Below are 22075 nucleotides of genomic sequence, written 5' to 3' on the forward strand. Positions count from 1 at the left end.
CTAGCAGATACCCACAAGCCTCCTGCATAGCAGGATCAGCATGCTTTGGAGTCTGTTCAAAGTCTTGGGAGACCAGACTGGACATTTTGAGTTAAATATTGCTTTCTAAAATTCTTGCTTTGAATTCAGCCTGTAGTAGATCACAAAGTGTCTTATACTGATAAGAGACTTACAAATGGTAAGCACGATACTTTCATAACTGTACAAGAATTGTCAATAGAAATACTTCATTCATCTTCATTCACTTGAAATAAAATTTTAAATGTTTCTGGACTTAATAATGTACTTTTGCTGAAAAGGCTTAACAAAGAACGCATTGGTTTTTTTCCAAGTCTGATACACTGTTGATCTACCAGGAGTAAAAATGAGCTGTAACTTAAGTCTTTGTGACACCAAACTTACTTCAGTCATTGCTTTAACCCTTGTCATCTGAAACTGTGCAGCAAATGTTTTACCCTACTTTTATCTAAGAAGGTATGGATTGCAAGATGGGAAGATAACGATAGGCTTACTATATAAATATTTCCAAATTGGCCTTCTTGCCCTTAAGTTGTCATTAACTTTCAAGTGAAATCGCAGGGAAATAGCAAGGATTATTAATGTGAAGTGAAACTAAACATTTATTTCTTGCAAAAAATACAGATATATGTGAATGTTCACACAAAGCGTAATGTCCAGTGGGATACAAATTTCTGAAAGTTATACTCTTGCTTTCCTTGTGTTGTCAACTGAATTCACATTGTGATTGCTTACTATACTCAATGAGCAATATTTTAAATATCATATGGCGTATTGGAGTATGGGGTGATGCAACTATAAAATGAAGAGGGAAAACATGTCTTAAGTGCTTTCAGGAACAATGCCATTTTCCACATTTACAATAAAACACAGAAACTGACCTAATTGTTCTATTTTAAATAAATGCTCTTGAAATTAAACTTATATGAAGTGAATGGAATGCTCTTCAGGTGCATGTAGGACCCACAATAATAATTTTGGCAGAAACTGTTTTCTTTTTTTTTTTTTACCTTTATGCTTGTAGTGAGTGTTTACATTTTTTTCCATGTAAGAACAAAATGATGTTCTGTTTTCACTTGCAGAATCTGGTTATTGTCACAGCTGAATATATCTTTTGGGGAAGCAAAAAGGCTATCAAGGCTCAGCTTTTTGCGCTGCAGTTTTTTGTGTAAATGTTTAGTAATAGGAAAGTTGATGATGAAAATCAATGGTAGTTGATGGGAGATTAGTAGAGTACTTTCATGTGTCCTTTGAATCAACTTAAATTGTCTCTCCACACTACGCTTTGGTGTGTATGAATGAGAACAGTTTGTGTAAAGTTAAGGATTCTGTGGAATAACTAGTGAGGGGAAATACAGGTAGTAGAAAGGCCACTGCAGCTGTACTTGCAAAGGACTTCTAAAATGTAGGATTTGACTGTTTCCTTCATTCCTGTGTCTCCTGTTGTCCTCACTCAAGCTTTTAAAATAAATTTAGAGGGAATAGAGTAAGGCAGACGTGTTTCTACAGTATAAGAGAAAAAGAAAGGAAACCATAATGTCTCTGTACCTATATAAAAAGTGTACTCACATTAAACCGTGAACCCACAGAATTTAATGGCTGATCTAAAATTACTTCCTTCAGGGACACAGTATAGTGCTAGTCTTGTTCTCATCCCCAGTTCCAAAAGCAGACCACAGTCTTCATATGTGTTGTCAGTGTTCACCTGCAGTCCTGTTTACAAATGTATTTACCAGAAGACTTAATCAAAACTACATTTCTACAAGAAAATATTGACTAGGCATGGGCAACGGATATGTGTCCTGGAGGTTGGTTTTTTTCCTGAGTTTTTCTTAATTTATTATTTGTTTGGTTTTGGTTTGGTTTTTGTTTATTTTGCTTCAGGTCAGAATTTTTTAGATGCAGATAGGCCACCATGAAATAACCTTCTGCCACAAGAGTCTGGCTTCCATAGGTTGGTGGCAGCATCAGGGTTTCTCTCTTTTAATCAAGTTAGACTGTGGGCCATCCTTCCACTGTAGCAGAGTTAACCATGTTTCACTGCTGAGGATTGCTTTGCAAAAGCTTCATAGTCCAAATGCCTGAAGCCAAACTGTGCTCTTCAGCTGTTAACTTTTCTATTACCGCTTCAAAATCTTGCATCCTGTGTCTTTAACTTTGTGTTACCAACTGACTCTCCTTAGCTTTGCAGCAAAATTGAGGTCCCCAGTACAGTGTGTGTGTCCTTTGGTGTTTCCTCCAGAGATCAGCTATTTGATCATTTCCCACTTGGCTTGTACAGTATGGCCTGGATAATGAGTGGCTCCAGTGGAAAACATGACTTTTTTTTTCAGGATTTAAAGCATTTTGATAAGTTTGTCCTGGAAATCTTTTGTAAGAGTAAGTGGATGTTTTAATAAGTTTGTTACTTTTAGAGGTCTTGACATTTTATCAGGTTAGGGATTAATTGCTTTTATTCTGAGTAACTGGCTCATTATGGTCTTGCTGCTGGAAAATAATTTAGCTTTCTAGGTGTGAAAAAAATTTCAACCCCATAGCAATTTTTTTTTATACAAATAAAATTTTTTTTTAATACAAACAAATTTAAAAATATGATCACATCTCTAATTAAATCCTCCTTTGTTCAGGGATCCTCTTACCTCTTTTCTTTTCCTTTTTTTTCTTTCCTCCTCCTTAGATCCTGGCTATGAACATTTTAAGATAGCAGAAAAGTCCCACAGTAATTGGATCAAACTGTATTTAGAGGGGAATAATTCAGAAATACTCTTAAACCTTGGCAAAAAGGTCCTGAAACAATATTTGGACGCCCTGAAGACTCTGAGTTCTTCACTAAGCAAACAAGTGGCACAATATGATGTGTATTCGATGATGGTGGGGACTGTGATCATTATGGAGGTACGAAAATACACTTTTCTATGAAAAAACTAAGTGCACAAACGTGAAAGTTTCTGGGTTTTGACTACTCTTACTGGTCTTTAGAATTACCGAGTATGAACTCTTAGAGTTGGCTGACTTTCTTCTTGGATGAGATTAATATTCTTTTTAAAGTGTAACTTGGCCCTTAAAATGATTAAAGAGAGCTTTTGATAGAACCTACTTATGTTTTGGTGTAACTAGTTACAGTAAATATGAAGATGTGCTACAACTTAAGTAACTCCCATATTAGTTAGCCTTCTACTTTTTGAGTAGCATTACTACATTAAAAAAAAAAAAGTCTGGCAAGTAAGTTCCTACCTGTTCCTCTTTATCCAACAGTGAGTGTAGCTGCTTGGAACAGGCAATAACTTCTGTTGGGCAATTTCCACAATTCCAAGAATTGTTCTTTGTACTGATAGGTGTAGAGCCCTGAAATAAATACTTGCTGTAAGGTGCTGGGTTGCCATTTTGTATCTCATGTAGGAATAAAGATAAGATATCCCATGTCTGGAATTTTAAGTGGTTCTCTGCCATTGATATTTTGGGCAAATCTTAAATGCTGAAAATATCCTCTGTGGTAGTGCTTTGAGGACCATGCTGAAGGGATACCATGCCTGGACACTGAACTTTTATGCACAGAAGCTTGCACTGGCGTTTTAGAAGACACAAGTGTCAACTTTTGTAATAATAAGCGTTGTTCCCTAGGATGGAAATACTTACTACAAGCTTAATTTAGTCCTTGCATGTGTGTGGTGCTGTACAAGACTGTTGTTGTGGTTTCAGCCCAGCCGGTAACAAAGGACCACACGGCCGCTCGCTCACTCCTCCCGCCCCCCTCCGGTGGGATGGGGGGGAAGACGGAGGAGAGGAAAAAAACAAACCTGGAACCTCGAGGGTTGAGATAAAGGCAGTTTACTGGAACAACACAAAGAAATTGCAACAACAACAACGGTACTAATGAAAAAGTATACAAAAAGAGTGATGCACAGTGCAACTGCTCACCACCCGGGACCCGACGCTCTGCCACTTCCCCCACCGAAAAGAAGAACCCACCCCCCGGCCCGCTCCCCCTTTATATACTGAGCATGATGTCACATGGTATGGAATAGCTCCTTGGCCAGTTCAGGTCAGCTGCCCCGGCTATGCCCCCCACCTCCCAGGTTCCTGTAAAAAAAAAATTAACTCTATCCCAGCTGAACCCAGGACAACTGTATAATTGCTGTAGTACTGCTCCCATTTGCTGCCTGGAATGGATAACAGTACATGAGCAGCTATTTAGTATTTGAGTCTCCTTTGTCCTGGCAGGACTCTATGCCTCGTCTCATGTGCACAGCTCTGTGTGTGCAGAGTACATCTGAAATGGCTTTCTGGTAGACTGCTCAGTGGGGTTTATCACTCTGCTGACCACTTCACAGGACTTAGTTCCACAGTGCCTTTGGGAGATGAGATGGTAGGTTCTGTTCCCACTCTACAGATGGCAAATCTGGAGGTGGACAAAGCTCAGCACAAACTTGAAGTGCTTGTATTTCTTTTTTGTTCCTTTGTTTTGGGAATCTATGCATTCAAGCTCTTGACAGTTACTTTGGACCTGAAGCATTGGATTTCTTTTTTCTTGAATGCAGTTGTAGGTGCTTACTGTTTCTACAAAACAGATCTTGGGTATTTTACTCAATGGGCCTTTATCAAAAGAAACATGCAGCTACTAACCATGAAAATTTTGGTTGAGAAGAGCTTGCTCAGCATCACTGGAGGACTTGGTGCAAAACTGCTGGAGCTTTTTCCTTTTCCCAGTGCAGTACTCAAGAAACCACCTTGCTTTCCAAAGTCTTTTTGTCTTGATACGTATTTTCCACCTTCACTGAATAGATAAGGGTAGGGAGTCTCACAGGTGACTTCAAACTACACCATGCTATAAATGCCATTTATCCTGTATTTCAGATGAGAATACCTCTGGGACATGAGCTGATAACAGTGCATTTACTCAAAAAAGCTAAATTTAGATTTGTAGATAACTACAATTCGAGCATTTTCCTATCATGAGTGCTGTCTTGTTTTATTTGTAAGTACTGTGTTAAAAGGCAATACCTAAGCCAGTTTGATACTGTGAAACCTCATATTTTCATTACCAAGTGAACTGTGTGAAGTTGAATATGAAGAAGAGGGAAGACTAATGCAGTGCATTGGATTTTTTTGATCTACTTTACTATACCTCACTGTATTGTGGGAAAAATTTTAGGCAGAGGTCTTCACAAGTGCCAGTGAAAGATTACAGGTTGGCAATGGTTTGATACAGTTGTTTTTATCTTGATTTGTTTTAATCTTGCCCTAGCACAAGCTGATTGAGCTCAGTCTAGTCCTTGCTCCATCTGTGCCCCTTGCAAAGTATTTTAGCACGCGGCTGAATTTTCCCTTTACTTGTAAAGGTTTGCACATGGGTAGCAGAAATTATTCATGATATTATTAATCTCCACTGCTACAGTTACCTGAGAGGAAACTTGGAATTCTGCCTGATCTATGTGCAGGTTAGAGCAAAGTGAAAGTAAAACCAATAAATCAAATTAAGATGAGGAGATGTGCAGAAAAGAAACACCGGGAGAAATCATACACTTGTGTGATAGTATGAGAACTTTCCCTAGTCTGGGAAGCTATGTGTATGTGTATCTCACACATTGTGAAATAAATAGCCTTTGGCAGAGTCTGTATGTAACTTTAGGCATTTACAGGTGATAAATAATGGGTCAAATTTGTTTGCTTCAGAACTATTTTGATACTGGGAGTTAAAGCTCTTACTTTTGCAGGGAATGAAGATCATGCATGTGATCAGTTACCACTGGTGAGGAGGCACATGGCAATTTATTAAACTCTGGTAACTTGTGTGCCCAAGCCCTTAATAGATGAAAACATGATCTTTGATTCTCCCATGTATATGGTAATATCTTACTGGGGATAAAAAATCCAGCATAGTTCTTCACGGTTTTTTTTTTTTTGATGAAGTATGTAGACTAGCAGAGTGATGTGGATGACGACAGTAAGATTTTTTTTGTGTGAATTCTCACTGCATGCTTTAGCTAACCCCAATTCTTTAAGTATTAATTCTCTATTTTTTTCTAGGTTCTGCTGCTGCTTTTGCTCAGCCTTCCAAAAGCCCTGAGCAGCCAGGCAGAATTTGAAGTGTCCCTGTCCCCTCCGCTGTTCTCTCTGCTGTTTTACTTGATGTGTCTGATGCTGTGTGCAGTTCACGTCATTGTGTGCACATCGGCAGAAAGTTCATGCTATTTCTGCAGTATGTCCTGGTTAACAGCAGTTGGAGTGATGATGCTGATTTCTGCACTCATGTGCAGTATTTTATTTGCCATTGCAAAGATCTTTGAGAATTCCAGACCTCCACTGAAGGTGAGAGCATGTGTTAATTAGGGTTCAAAATGTTTTGCTCTTCATGGCATACTTTCAGTCATAAAAGTTTTTTCTGTGTGTGCTTAAAGAAATTGTTATTTGTAATGTAATTTGAATAATTTAGAATTGTAATTGAAATGTGGTGTGTTCATTGTGGCATGATACTGATTGCTATAACGAAGATCATAGAAGTGCTTATTTTCATGTTACTTTAAGAAATGTTCTAATTAGTGTAAGTTATTTTGCAGCTGATTTTATGAGATCAGAAACAGTTATGCTGTGTATAAATTTTATGCTGTTACACAGTGATGTTTCACAATTGCAGTTAGAGCAAGATGTATAATATTTTGCAACAGCATGCACTGGTGATGATCTGTCCTTTCCCAAATACCACAGACATGAATGCTCTGAGGCTAGTAAGAAAATACTTTGCCAGTACCCTTTCTTATATTGGTATTCTTAATGCTTTTTTAAAAATAGTTTTGAAACTCTAACAGAGGGAGCAAATCTAATCTGTCTCTTCTACTTTTTAAGTTAAACTTTTTCAGTTTTCTAAATTTAGGAAATTGAGTTTATTACAATCTTTGGAATGCTGAGAAGTGTTCTCAGTTGTGCGAGCAGTTACCTTTTGTAAAGTACTTGATGAGTTTTATTGTTGTATTGAATAGAATTCAGGTAATTCCAAGGAAGTAGAATTTGCAATGTCTTACTCTTCTTTCACTGTGAAACTTATATGCCAAGAACTGTCAGCCACACCATAAAATCAGCTTCTAGCTGTTTTTTCTGATGCTTGTTAGTCATATCTTTCAAAGGTCTCTGAAATTCAGTAACTTTAATGCTCACAGTGCTCTGTTCAGTGGTGCAACCTCTATGCAGTACAGTGCTTTGTCAGTCTGGGTTTCTTTGAATCGTGTTTGCGGTTTTAGTACGGTTTTTTTTTAGTGTGTGACAATGTGTGGCAAGTACCTTGCTTCAAAGATATGATGACATATTCCTTCAGGCTAAAAAGCAAACTTTCTGACTTAGAGAATCATTTAATAACGGCTATTCTTTATATAGTTCAGAAAATTCACTACTCCTGAGTGGAGATTAATATTGCACTCTCTGCAACTATATGCTGTAATTACTGAGCTTAATTATAAATTTAAGTAAGTAAGAGTGCTGATTTTTATTATTCAAACTATACCATTTTATAATTTTGTTTCTGTAATTTCTGTGTTTGTATTATTCCTTCTTGGAAATGCTGCTTTTCTGAGAGAAGCCTTGGACTAAAAGTAATGCCCTTCTCTCCTGAGCACAGCCTTTTTTCTTTTTTTCCTCTTTTTCAGTATGCTTCAGTGCAATTAATTTCAGTGTATTGAAAATGATTAAAAAGGGATTTGCTGATAGAACATGGTGTTTCATTCTTATGTTTATATTTATCAGCCACATAAGATTTAGGTTTGTCTGTTGATCATTTAGATAGACTAAAATAGAGTAACAAGTCAGCCAGCAACATCTGCTTAATGAAACCAGGGAAGGAAGTTTCATCTCGGGTATAGCTGCTAACAGAACAGTCTTTGTAAGCATAAATCACAGTTTGCTTTTGGTACTGGAAATTTTTGTGTCCAAGTAGTGTTAATGTTTTGCTGCCAAAGCTAGTGATGCTTGTGTAGGTTTTTTTTAAAGCCAAATAAAAGAAGAACATAAAATTAACCAGTGTGAATAGAGAAATATGCTGAATGAGATGTCTAGTTGTACAGTTTGTTAACATTGTTGGTACTTAGGGGTGTGTTGGTCTTTAAACGGACTCAGTTCACTTCTGCCATTTCTGAGTTGTTCTACTTAGGGCCTTTATTAGCTCTCTGTATTTTATTGTAAACAAGGTAGAAATTATTCTTAGAAAAAGTAAAAGAATACGGTCTTGAAATAATAATTAATGATCCAGTGTATTCTGTAGAAACTTAACATTTACTTGTTGTGTGATAATAAACAAAGACAACTATGGAAGACAAGCTCATTTTTCATCTTAATTGTTACCAGTTTTTCTAATTTTAGCAAACAGTAAGAACCTAAAAATGATGACTGTCCAGACCTGCGTAAAATTTACAGACGTTCCACTTCAATAGAGATGAGAGCAATTACAACAGATTATAGCTTTCTCCTCCAGGTTGATAATTTCAAAGAAATTCAGCCTGTCTGTGACCAGAAATCTTTCTTATATGGCTAGAGATGAGTTGATTCCTTGTGACACCCACTACTGTAGGAGTAACTTTAAAGTAACTTTATATGACCCAGGAAAAATGCTTTCCTGCTAGGTCAAAGACTGGAATCTAGGAAGATGCTGCTATTCCTTGGCTATTACTAACTTTAGAATAAGCTGTTACCAAGTATCGGTTGACAGGTATGAGCTTTGCCTTTTTAGTTTGGCCTGAGTCTCAGGGTTTCATTCCCATCTGTTCTTGGCATGTTTTCATCCTTGTTGGTGAGAGACAGCTGCTGGTGTGAACAGCTTCCTGCAGGTGGCTTATATATTGCTAATACAGCTGCTCTGTCAGTGATCGCAGCAGCAACTGCAAAATGTATCCTGGTATGCAAAACTTGAGTTGGATGGAAAGGCTTTGAGGCAAATAATTCCTCAAGGAACACATAAAAAGAAGCACCCATATAATCCATGCTGTTCTATTTTTAGAATTAATCTTTCTGAGGAAGTTTAGAGGAGGAAGTGCCACTTCCATACCTGTAATCTGTTGGCCATTTCTGATGATTCCACCTGGTCGGCTATGCCTAGGGAGCAGGGACAGGAATATGTGTGAGAAGTCTTTATCTATCCTTTCTATTTCAGTTGTCTTCCTTCTCCACCCCTGCTTTGTCTGTACATCTGCCTTTGAGGACAAACTGAGCAAAACCCAGCTGATTAGAAATTACATCCAGGATACTGTATCCAGTTTCATATCTTTGCCTTCAGCACCCCACATTCTGCATATGCAAGATGGCTGCAGCTTGAACTTTCTCCCTGGTTGATGTTCGGGCTTTAGATCCTATCCCCTGTTGCTTGAAGAAGGATGTTACAGCAGCAGCTTGTCTCCTTTTCCTCTTTGGTACCAACTATGAGACCATCTGGAATTCAAGAAGTGGAAAAAACCCCTTTTATTCACAAGTGAAACTTGGTGTCACTGCTGATTACACTTTGTCACTTTAGGACAGGGATCAATTAGTGTTTCTTGGACGTGAAGATGCTTATTTTCATGTCACCTTTGAAAACATCTGCATTTGGCTGTAATGGAATAGTTATCAATTCAAGCATTCTTCTTGGAACTAGAAAGGTGGGGGAATATCTGAAATTGGTGCATACATGTTTTCTGGAGTTTTACCTAGCTGGGACCTCAGGACATACCAGCAGATGATCAGATCATCTGCTTCAAGTTGATAATATGTGAATTTGGAGGTTTTCAGCAACGTTTTCCAGAAGCTTTGTATCTTTGTTTGTTTTTCCAAGGCTGGGGCAGATAGGAATAAAAAATCCTGGATTCTCCATTCCAGGTCTGTCTGTGATCATATTCCTACCTGAGACATGTCTGAAAATGTGGGAAGCTGAAGTATGTCTTAAAAAGTGTAGGCAATAGTAACGCTCATTGAGGCAGACATGACTTTGTATCCAGACCTGTAGAAATCCGTTTTCATCATTCCATCCTTAATACTATTCCATAGGTGACTGGATTGTTGGATGTGTATCTCATCTCATCAGTCAGATAGGCTTTACTGTCTCTGTTCAAGTTCCAAAGCAAGCTTGAAATATTTTGTAGTTTTAGTAAGTTTCTCCACTCCAAACATGTATAAAAACAGTGACCTGGATTTGATTTACATTTTTACCAGTCTCAGGGCTGTTGCAGAATGGTATGGTGGTTTTTTTTGCAGGTGGCTGCTTATACAAAGATAGAGCCTGGAGAATGTGACAGGAGCAGTGGATAATCTGGTGTTGCTTGCAGTATGGATGTGAGAGGTTATTTACTGATAACTGCAGCACAAACACTGTAATTCACAAACATTCATGTCCCACCTTCCATCCCCTTTTCCAATAGAATACCTAGACTTTGGGGGAGAAACTGGTTGCTTCTGTATGCTGTGTGTTGATCTTGAAGGGCCTTCTATGTGAGTTAAGAGTATTACTTATGCTAAAATAACTCTGAATCCAAGTGTCTGTGACCTGTGCGTCTCCACAGTGCAAATCTGTGTATGGGCACCACTTCTGAAAGGGCTCTGAAAACCTGCTCTTCTGATGGCAGAGGTAGAATCCTGCCTGAATCAGGATCTTGCCAGTTAAAAAAGCTAAAAGCATTTTCTAAGCTCATGCTATATGATAAAACGTAGGTATTTTAAAAGTAATTAAGATAAGCTTTCCTGTTAACAGCTTCAGAGCTTTTTTTCTTCAAATTGTTTCCGTTCACATCTAAAGATTTCTCTGAAGTGCTTCTCATTTGAAATGCTTTTTTTCCACTGTGGCTGAATATAGAAACTGATTACCAAGTTCATGAATTTTCTGAAGACCAGTGCAGGCAGTGTTAGCATCTGCTTCCTGGCTGTTATTTATAGGTTCTGATTACTATGTTTCTAGCAGCACCAGTCCTTTCTTTTAATGGCACTTCAGGCTTTAAATAGTTCTGCAGCCCTTTATTAATTCCAGAAAATCATCAAAAATTTTAACTTCTTGTTCATAGCTTCACTCTAATTGCTTGATAGTTGACTTAAGTACAGTATTTACTACTAGTAGTTGTATCTTTTTTCCTATTTCTGATAGAAACCAAAACGAATAGTCTTTTTGAAACAGAACACAAAAGTTAAAGCTTGTCCAATACAGCTTTTGAGAATTTGCATTATGCAGAATTATGGTGGTTTTTTCATTACGTAAAAAAAAGTCCCTCTTTCTGTTTATTTTAAAATGCCCTGTTATTTTAAAATATTTTTGTTTTTCCTCCTCGGTATGATACTCTTACTGAATTGAACGATGAAACATTTTTATGCAATTGTACCTAAATTTTTTTTGCATTTTTTGACTTGGGGAAGAAAAAAGGTGATTGGATGATGCCTTTACTAGGTAGGTTTCAAAAGTGATCCCAAACTGCTGTGAAAATGTAGGAGCAAGTGTAGTCTGTAGTACTCTGTCATAGGAAAGTTATCATCATTGAGAATCAAGACGAGGTCTTTGAGCGGAGAGCTCAAATATAAGAAGGGAAAAGAATGGTAAGTATTTAAATTTGGGGTGATGGTGAGCATGGAAAAGAAAACATTCTTCATCTGAAAAGCAATTGTGAAGTTCCTCAGGCATTAACTACGGATGGTTAATTTTTGTGCAAAAGAACTTTGCTCTCAACCATACAGAAGACACATAATTGGAATTGGACCCAGAAGACAGACTACAGGAGGTTTGATTTCAAAGTGAAGAAAACAAGTTTCATGGGCAGAGATACATATACTCCATTGTTTATGTACTGGCACTTCTGCAACCTAGCAAGATACATTCGAAGATAGGGCAAAGAGGTCAGTTTCTGTATTACTTAATAACTAATGCTGTTGCATCAAATGTTAAAGCTACCTTGGCTTGAGACATTTTAGGCTTAAATTGAAAGCCTCGCATTTATAAATTTCTAAACCAAAGATTCTGTATTAAATCTGTTTGCCAAGATAGCGGTGCAAGTCATAGGAGTCTTTTAGTATCTGGAGTGCCTGCTGAGTTCCTGAGGGCTGGACATGTTCAGCAGTTAGACAGAGCTGTGAATATCACAGTAGGACCCACATTTCTGTACCTGTAAACCAGATTTGAAAACTAAGTACAATCTAAGTAATCTAAGGTCAGGCTGTATAAAAAAACTGTAATGATGGCATTCCTAATAAGGCACAGCTCATATATGAGGGATTACCAGCAAATTTAGAAAAAAATGATGAAGCTATTTTCAGTATTTCTTAGATCATCAAGGCTCAGGACATTATAATTTGCAGGATAATTTTTCATTTTGCATAGTGACTAACTCTGGTCTGAAATGTGGTTTATCAATAAATGCCATTGGGCTTTAATCCTTTGATGTGAATATAAGAGTAAATTTTTTCTCTTTTCACTGGAGTTGTTAGAGTCAGACAAGCAGGGAAGAAATACAGATTTCTGAACTGGGACATTTCACACACTATCATTTTCATGAGGCTTTTGCACGTTCCCCATAGATAATACATCACTTCTTCAGTTTTCGTATCAGTGCTGACAGCAACCAGATACAAGAGAGCAATCCTTATATAGATTTTATGTTGTGTCTTATAAAGAAGATGTATTGCATTGAAGACTGGTTCATTCTCATTTGTTGAGCATCGCAGATTCCTTTGTTTCTGCAAGCAGACGGTGCTTATGTGCTTGCTCATTATTTAGTTAGCCAAGATCTTTAAGGTCAGCATGATGGAATTATTGGAGTTTAAACTTTTTGTAGTTTAGTCATATACTGTTCTTGTCCCAGCTTTGTGAATTTCATGGTCTTTGGTGTCTGCATGGACTACATCTCTACCTTGTTCTTTTGTTCCAAATACTAGCTTATGGTAGTAGAGTACTAAACAAAAAAGGAGTGGTCCTTAGGGCACCAAAGAAATTTCAAGTGCTAGTCAATTTAGATTGGGCCTGGGCAGTTTTTCAGATTATGACTGTTCTTGTGCTAAATTTTTAGTGGTGTCCCCCCCCCCCTTATTGTTGTGTGTAACCTCATGGGAACTTTTTCATTGTTTTTTTGTTGCAGTGAAGTGACTTTGGTGTAATATATTTCTTTAACAACACAAGAAATGGAGGGGATGTGAATAGGTGATAACTTTTAACTATCCTTCCTGCATTCTTTCACATACATCTTATAAAATCTTAATTTTGCAAAAGTTGTTTTCCTCAAAGGAAAATTCTTGCTTCTTGCATCAAGTGTGTTTATTGTCCTCTCCATGTTACTTTGTCTTGCTTATTGAACAAAAATACATATGCTGCTGTCAGTAAATCTTAAGCATAAGTGAGACTTGCTTCTAAGATAGTCAGGGATATTTGTATTGTTTACACCCATTTTCATATTACCTGCTCTAAGATTAGTGAGTTTCTATATTCTTCTAACAAATGATTTAAACAGTTCAGGAATCATAGTACACTGTGCATCTTTGAATGTGAGTACGTTCTCTGTGAGATTTATCTGTATGAATATTCAAGGCAGTTTTTTAAAGTTTGTTCATAAGGTCAAATATAGGAGGATGATGTAGTTGAAGTGTGCAGTTAAAGAAATTAACGTGAAAGTAGGTTCAGAGATCTTTGGTCAGAAGTAAAAATGGCATGCCATAGTTTCGATTTGGCTTTTAAGTTGTTGTTTATCAGGTGTTTAAAATACCGGTTTAAGAGATACGCTATGATATTCTCTAATAGAGGAAAAATTAATGAGAAAATAAAATAGTAAAGGATGATTTTTGACAGTGTCTTTCCCAAAATGCTTCATGAGTATGTAACCCTATTTGCTAAGGCATGTTAGGAAGCCCCTGCTGGCTCTGTTAGCCTCCAGGGCTGGGGCATTTGTCCTGCCTTGCTGCTGGAGCCCAACTGTGCATGCCCAGCCTAGGCCCCTGTCCCCACCTCTGGACTCAGACTTTGAGAAGTTACAAGTCCTTCCAGTCAGTGGCCCTGTGACCTCTCACACATAGGTGTGCACACTGGGCCCTCCAGTGCTGATGCAGACTTACAGGCTTGGTCATCCATGGTCGCTTTTCTTGTTGCTGACACCCTGACCTCTCTTGCACTCTAATCCCTCAGCTGCTGGCACCTCAGGCGCGCAGTCCCGATGGCCTGTGGTCCCCACTCCGGTCTCTGGCATGTGGACTTTCACGCGCTGCAGTCACTGGCACTACAGGTGCATGGGTTCAATGACCCATAATCCCACTCCAGCTGCTGGCATTTACTTTTACTCACTCTGGGCTCAAGCGGCTGGCCTGCAGGCTTGTCCCCAGTTACTTGTGGCAAGACCTTGCAGCACCCACAGGTGGGACAGAGAGTGGAGTTGCACAGAAAGATAGTTAAGAGAGGATTTAATGACAGGATAGATGACAGTGATCAGGCACAGGGCTCAGTCAGAGAAGCGCACTGACTGGCGCCTGCTTATGCGTGGCTCTGGCCCCTTTATCCTTCCTCCTCTCACTTTGCCCCCTGCCTCCAGCCTGTTCCTCACTATCCCCTCTCGCCCACCTTTGACACTTTCCTGAAGCATTGCTTAATGAGTTTGTATAGATCCACAGGCATCATCAGATATCCGTAAGAGTCATGTTCTGTCGATTCCCCCTTATCTGTTACAAAGTCCAGGCTGACGCGCTTCAGAGCTATGCCTGTGGTTTCTTAATGACCTGTCAATTAATGGCTGAAGAGTTTTGGTCATCTTTATGATCTCCCTTCGTCCTTACTTATCAGGTTTGTGTCTGTGTGGTCTTTTTATGGTTTTCCCTGTTACTTCTTATTCCATGTGAGGTCCTTTACCTGATAACGTCAGTGAACCAGATGCTCTCATCTTCCACATGCCCTTACGTTCTCTTTTTAGCTGTATCATCGAGGGCAGTGATGATAAGGCAGTTCCACGTAGCTGCTGTGAACAGGAAATCGAACTAATGGAGGCATTAGACAAAGAATGCTATGGTTTTAGATAGGCACAGCGTGTGAAGTAAATAATAGATGGGTAAGGTTTAAAGTAGATTTTATGATGAAAGACACATTTCAAGCTAAGCAAGGTTAAGGGGTGCCATCAGTCTGCAAGTAACTTATTAATTTGAGTAGTGAAAGCTGTCACTGTACTGAGTTGAGGGTAGCACACATTTAAACTATTAGAAAATTACCTATTATCTGTACCTCAAGTTTGATTTCTGCAGGATTTCTATTTTTACTTCTACAAATGTGCAACAGGGAGACAGCTTGTTTTGAACCTTCTGTCACAGGGTGGTAGGGAATCTTAATCTGTACAGTTGTGATGATTATTCATAGAGGAGTTTTTTCCCTTAAACAGAATGTCATTTTAAAATATATGATTGTGTTGCAATGCTAGCAAAATAGGCTATACTAAAATGATTCTTTTATAAATTTGGGGGATTTGTCAAGATAGAAATAACTTGTCTCATTGTTTATTTTGTTTTCTTAGAGGAAATTGCCGTAAGCACACTATGAATGCTTAAATAAGTGAAATTTTTATATACATTCACCACTGCTATTTTTTTGTTTGTTTGCAGAATCCAGTTGTGTCCAGTTCCAGCTGGTCAGAAATAGATGTGCTGATTCTGGCTGGAACAATTGGCCATGTTTTGAGTTTGGGGGCAAGCAGTTTTATAGAAGAAGAACATCAAACCTGGTATTTTCTTATCAATACACTTTGTTTGGTGCTGTGTCAGGAACTTTGTAGGAATAATTTTCTTCTGAAAGAATGTGACCCTCAGCATAGCACCACAGTGAAACAAAATTTTGATAGTATTGGGGAAGCCTCTGAGTGCAAGAATATAGACATTCCAGCAGCATGTAATTCAAAATTGGGCAAAGCCACCTCTTCAACTGAATTCATAAAAAGATCAGATAAGTGGATAAGCTTAGCAAGTCCATGGATCATCCTTATTTGCTGTCGGCTACTTCGATCCTTGAATCAGACAGGCGTCCAGTGGTCTCATCGGCCAGACTTTGGCCATTGGTTGACAAGGTGGGTATCTGATTTATTGTCATACTTTCTGTCTTATTTAAAAATTAATGTATGTTTCATTTGGTGAAAGATGTATACATTTCTATACAGTCTCTGTTTAGAAAGTGCTGCAAACGTGCAGGTAAACAGTGAAGTATCAAAAGGAATTTTTCACTGCTGTTTCATGCAGGAGTAATTCTTTGTATACTATCAGTAGTTTATAATCTTTGCCCTACACCATGACTTATCTAATTAATGCCAGTTATACACGATAGGCTTATCAGAGGCAAAAAGTAAATATTTTCCATGTATAAGTCAACAGTGTCTGGTTTGGGAAATTAAAAATTGCTTAATAGAATTAAACCGTTGAAATTAAGGCAGAAGTTTCTGCTTAATTCCAAACTTTATGAAGTTGCAGGAGAAGATGCTGCACATAGAATTCTTCCTTGTCTGTCATAGACATTTATCGTGTGAGTGGAAAACTGAAGGAATTTTTCAAGTGTAGTATGATAAACAAGAAGGGGAAATTTTTACAGCTTGAAGTACACTGGAAAAGGGCTTCTACTTTTTCTACTACCTTTTAGTATTGTGAAGAGCTACAGTCATTATTCAGTAATAAAAGTACTTGATATTTGAACTGTCTTCTGTACTTCAGCTGGTAGACGGAGAAGCAATACCTTGTGACTGGCTAGTCAAGGTTTTGCAGACAGCAGATGGGGAGGCTGTGCTGTGTAAGATAAAGAGATTTCTTGCCGGTGTCTTAACAACATGTGGATGAAATGTCATTCATCATTCATTAAAAGCGACAGGAGCAAATGAACTAATATGAGACTAGTTGCTTATTGGCAACCTCACAGATAAAATGCTAATTGCTGTGACAGGCATGAGTGCTGAAAGACATAAGTTATGAGGGAGTTTATGGCATTGTAGCAGTTGTTCTATCCCAAAGCTTTTGCCATGCATTCTGCCTCTTGAGATGCAGTAAGGGATTGGGGAAAGGATGTCGTATTCCCAACATTATGTCCATGTGACAGAGAACTCCTTCATTTTGAGCTAAGCCCGTGTGTGAGTAGGATTAGGTGTGATTTGGTACGACTGGGAGGATTTTTATGATTAATCCTTAGCATCTTCCAAAAATTTATTTGCCCAATAGCTTCCTGGGCCAGATATCTTCTTCAGACTGTCAGCCCTTTTCTCTGGTGTGTACTAGTGCCACAATGCTGTGAAACAAGGACTTAATATTCTTGCAGCTGAAAAATTGGATTTGTTTCAGAGATACGCTTTTGCTTGTATGGTCCCCCAGGAATGTTTACTGACACTTGGAAATGTTACCAGCCTTCTAAAAATTGTGTGTGCATGCCTGGACTTAACTTCCAAAGATCCTGTTTTGGTTAAGCATGCTCCTACCTCTGATTTCCTGGTGCTAGATATGCCTGTAGAGCAGCAAAACCTGTTATAGCCTTGGGCTGTGGGGACTCAGGGAGATAGTACAGGTAGAACGTAGTCTGCAGCTAGAGCAGTTGCTTCTAGGGCTTCCTGATTTGTACCAAAAGCTGCGAAATCCTGTATGCCCAGCTCTAACACTATTGCCTGTCAGGAGCTTCCATGCAACCCACTCAGGTAAACCAAGGTTCTTTACACCTGTTCTGGCTTAGTCTGGTTTTTGTTGTTGGCGAGGTAGGGGGGAGAAGGGAGGGAGGAGGCTATTTTTGAGTTTCTTTTATTTCTCCTGTGAGTTGGAATTGGTGTGTTTTGCAGAATTCTTGTCTATCTTTGAAAACAACAGAGTCACAGGATCTGGAAATTATTTTGTTCAGTCCCTCTACTCAGAGCAGAGTGATCTGGAACAGATTGCTCAGATCCTTGTCCAGCTGGGTCTTCGATATCTCCTAGCATAAAGACTCCACTGCTATTCTGGGCAACCTGTTCCCCCCCCTCCCCCCCGAATATTCCTTTTGTTTAAAAATAATTTCTTTTATTTCAACTTGTGTCCATTGCCTCTTCTCCTTTTGCTGCGCACCACTGAGAAGAATATGGTTTCATCTTTTTTTAACACCCTCCACCTTGAATTAGGCTGGTGAGATCCATACTGAGCCTTCTCTTCTTGAGTCTAAACAGTCCCAGTGATTTGAGCTTCTCCTTGTATGACAGGTGCTCCAATCCCATCATCATTTTCACAGTCCTTCACTGCACTTACTCCAATATGTCCATATCTTTGTCTGTACTGGATAACCTGTAACTGGACCCAGGGCTGAGCACAGGGGAAGAAACACCTTCCTCAACCTGCTGGAAACGTTTTTGTAATGCATCCCCAGATGTTGTCGATTGTCTTTGCTGCAAGGGCACATTGCTGGCCGATGATCAATTCAGTGTCCACCAAGATGCTCAGAGCCATCTCTGAAAAGATGGTCAGCCCCCAATCTGTCCTGATGTGTGTAGCTATTTGTTCCAAGGTGCAGGACTTGCCTCTTCCCCTTGTTGAACTTCATAAGGTTCCTGTTGGGCCATTTCTCCAGTCTGATGAGGTGCCCCTGAGTGGCAGCAGACCCATCTACTATATCAACCACTAGTCCCAGTTTTGTATTGTGTGCAGACTTGCTGAGAGGGCACTCTGTCCCATTGTCCAGGTCATTAATGAAAATGTCAAACAGTATTGCTGTGCCAAGTCCTGGGGCTGATCCTTAATGACTGACCTCTGGGTGGACTTTGTGCTGCTGATCACAACTGTGTGAGCCTGGTAGCTGGGCCAGTTTTTAGTCCACCTCATTGTCCACTTTTGTAGCTTGGACTGCATCAGTTTGCCTGTGAGGATGTTATGGGAGACGGTGTTAAAAGCCTTGTTAAAGCTGAGATAAACAATATTGCCTGCTCTCCGCTTTTCCGCTGAGCTAGTCACCTCATCACAGAAGTCTGTCAGACTGATAAAAGTATTGCTTCCCCGTCATAAAGCCATCACAGCCATATTATTAAAGCTATCTGCCTCCCCCTTCAGTAAGGCTGAAGTACAGCAGCTAGATATCAAACCCCAAACTTCAGAATTTTACAGGTGAATTGCTCCGTGTGCTTCCCCACCAAATTATAGCCTCACATTGAGTATATTTGCTTGGGTCTTGAATATGAGCCAGCAGTGTGCCCAGGTGGCCGAGAAGGCCAACAGCATCCAGGCTTTTATCAGAAATAGTGTGGCCAGCAGAACTAGGGAAGTGATTCTCCCTTTGTCCTCGGCATTGGTGAGACTGCACCTTGAATACTCTATTTAGTTTTGGGCTCCTAACCACAAGAAAGACACTCAGGTGCTGGAGCGTGTCCAAAGAAGAGCAGTGAAGCTGCTGAAGGCTCTGGAGCACAAGTCTTATGAGGAGCAACTGAGGGAACCGGGGTTGTTTAGCCTGGAGAAAAGGAGGCTGAGGGAAGACCTTATCACTCTCTACAACTAACTGAAAGGAGGTTGTAGTGAAGTGGGTGTCAGTCTCTTCTCCTAAGTAACAACTGATAGGACGAGAGGAAATGACCTCAAGTTGCACTGGGGGGAGGTTTAAACTGGATATTAGGAAAAATTTCTTCACCCAAAGAGCTATCGAGCATTAGAACAGGCTGCCCAACAAAATGTTTGAGTCACCATCCCTGGAGGTGTTTAAAAGACGTGTACATGTGGCACTTAGGGACATGGTTTAGTGGGACTTGGTGGTGTTAGGTTTCAGTTGGACTTGATGATTTTAAGGGTCTTTTCCAACCTAAATGATTCTATGATTCTATGAAATGCATAGAAAAATAGCAACATATAGTCAGAGCTACAGCATTGTAATTGCATTATGGCAATAGGGAAGACTAGTACAAGAACTCAGAGTTGAAAGTGTTGCTTTTGTTTAAGGCATACAAGCCTGGCACCTTTACAAATATGTGAAGGTCTTCCAGAAACTTCACTTTGGCGGCTCAGTAACACTATCCTACTTGTTTGGCTATAATAGTATATTAAAGGAGCTCTTGCCTTATGAGGCAAGGTACCTGCTGTCTTGCTCCTCCCCTCACTAATGGCCCTGTATTTTACCAGCACAGCTGTTGCTTTGTCAGTATGGTGAATTAAATCATTGAATAGATGTGACTGGAAAAATAACCCAAGATGTCATGGGAAACTCTTGGCTTTCAGATGGATCACTTCCCACTCTGATTTACCATTCAGCTTCACAGGCAAATGGGCTGGCTTAGTATCAGGAACGCAGGAAGGGAAGGGTGTGCAAGCCAGCACTGCTGCTGTTGAAATTCCTGTAGAAACAAAATGTGGAAGTGTCTGCATCTTTTGAAGTGCTACAGACACAAACAGTTTTTTCTTTCTGCCGTTGTCAAGCATTCCTTAGAAAAACCCACTTGCCTTTCAAATCTAATTGAGAAAGAAGCAATGATTCACAAACTTCTACTTTTGGGGGCTTTAAAAAGATTGTGGAACAGTCCAGAGTGCCATGCAATGGCAGGATAAGAGGATGTGTCATTGGGGCTGCCACAGTTCTGCCTTCTCCCTTTCTTTGGTGTAACTACTTCTGCTGTGTTTAGGGAGTGGGTGAAAAAGCAGAACCCTAGCAGCCCTGGCACAGGTTGACTTGGGCTACTGTGGAGCTACATCCTGACTTAAATCAATGGAGCTGCTTTTAGCCTACCAGGAGAATATAATATATGTCACCATGCTGACATATACTTCAGTTGCTTTATAGGATTTAAAGATTGCCGAAATAGCAGCGTTTGAAGTGCACAGTTTTGGGACTTGAGTGATGGGACGTAGGTGAGTTCTTGGGTCCAAAATGGTTCACTGGACAAGCTTCGGAAAGATCAGTCAATAATGCAAATAAATCTTTGCACATCCTGTGGTTTGTAGAGTATCTGTGAATTCCTATTTGGCAAGCATGCTTGCATTTTCTTTGGTTGGAGGTTTTAATATCTTTGTTGCTTCTCCTTCACAAGAGAACAGTGTGGTAGAGATGGCTGTTTCCCTAGGACTGAGATGATGTGTGTTCCTTATAGCGTAATTTAAAGCTGGTGATAAGCTGAGTTGCATAAAGCACTTATTCCTCTTCCCAAAATGCATTGCTAGTCTGTAAAGTTGATTGTTATTCTATTTTTAGTATGTGTTTAATTTGCATAGTTATGTCTTAATAGCATATTTTTTAGTAGTAAGAAATCAGAACCTTACTTAGATCATGTATACCCTTGTTAGTTTGAGTTAAAGCTACTCAGGCTTTTTCTAGCCAGCCTTCTGTTTTGTGTCTTAAGACAAACTAATGAACAAACTACCCTCTTTTTTTCCTCTTGTATTGACCTTTTAGATATCTGTGCTCATGGTCAGACGTGTTTTGCTTATCTGGACAGTGCTTAAGGGGCCCAGCATTTGAGACAGAGAGACTATTGTGCAGGTTTGTGCATGGAAAAACGTAAGCAGCAAACCACAGAAAATCAATCCACCTATAGTGTGTTGAATTTGGCTACTAGGGATGCATTGAACAGTGGTGAAATATGGAAAATGTTCTTCATTATTTGCAGAGACACTCTGTGAAACCTACTACAATGGAAAAAAAAGACTTTGGAGGGAAAAAAAGAAAAAGAAAATCAGGCAGTAGATGAAGTGGAAGAGAACATGCAATCCCTAAATTTGCCTGGAAGTTGGATTTTCTTTTTAATTAGTTGGTATTCAGTTAGCTTCATTTGGCTGTTAATCTTGGTCAGAGCTGATACCTGGAAGGTGTCAGAGCTACCTGGCTCAGTGTGGAAGGGGTGAAACTGTCTATGACAGCGTCAGCTTGAAGAGAAGTGACGAGAAGCAGTGCCATGGGAAGATGATAATATTTTCTTTTAATAATTGTCGTGGTTTAACCCCAGCCAGCAACTAAGCACCACGCAGCCGCTCACTCACTCCCCCCCCATCCAGTGGGATGGGGGAGAAAATCAGGAAGAGAAGTAAAACTCCTGGGCTGAGATAAGAACGATTTAATAGAACAGAAAAGAAGAAACTAATAATGATAATGATAACACTAATAAAATGACAACAGTAGTAATAAAAAGATTGAAATGTACAAATGATG

The 22075-nt window shown here is 39.3% G+C and overlaps 1 protein-coding gene across 5 annotated transcripts in view; it reads left to right on the top strand.

Annotated features, from left to right (window-relative positions):
* The window catches only part of PIGG (phosphatidylinositol glycan anchor biosynthesis, class G), a 94206-nt gene that overhangs the window by 12527 nt on the left and 59604 nt on the right, over positions 1 to 22075 (top strand). For 2 of the 5 annotated variants that reach the window (XM_010566021.1, XM_010566022.1), the window contains exons 7-9: positions 2696 to 2913; positions 6046 to 6327; positions 15571 to 16028. The exons of 1 other annotated variant lie outside the window; for it this stretch is intronic. In XM_010566021.1, the coding sequence (XP_010564323.1) occupies positions 2696 to 2913; positions 6046 to 6327; positions 15571 to 16028 (958 nt within the window). Of the gene's footprint in view, positions 1 to 2695; positions 2914 to 6045; positions 6328 to 14116; positions 14214 to 15570; positions 16029 to 22075 lie in introns of those variants that run through there. 2 more of the 5 variants (XM_010566023.1, XR_774261.1) reach the window with 2 other exon arrangements.

This window comes from Haliaeetus leucocephalus, unplaced genomic scaffold, assembly GCF_000737465.1.
Source record: "Haliaeetus leucocephalus isolate CR32 unplaced genomic scaffold, Haliaeetus_leucocephalus-4.0 Scaffold201, whole genome shotgun sequence".
NCBI classification, from domain to species: Eukaryota; Metazoa; Chordata; class Aves; order Accipitriformes; family Accipitridae; genus Haliaeetus; species Haliaeetus leucocephalus.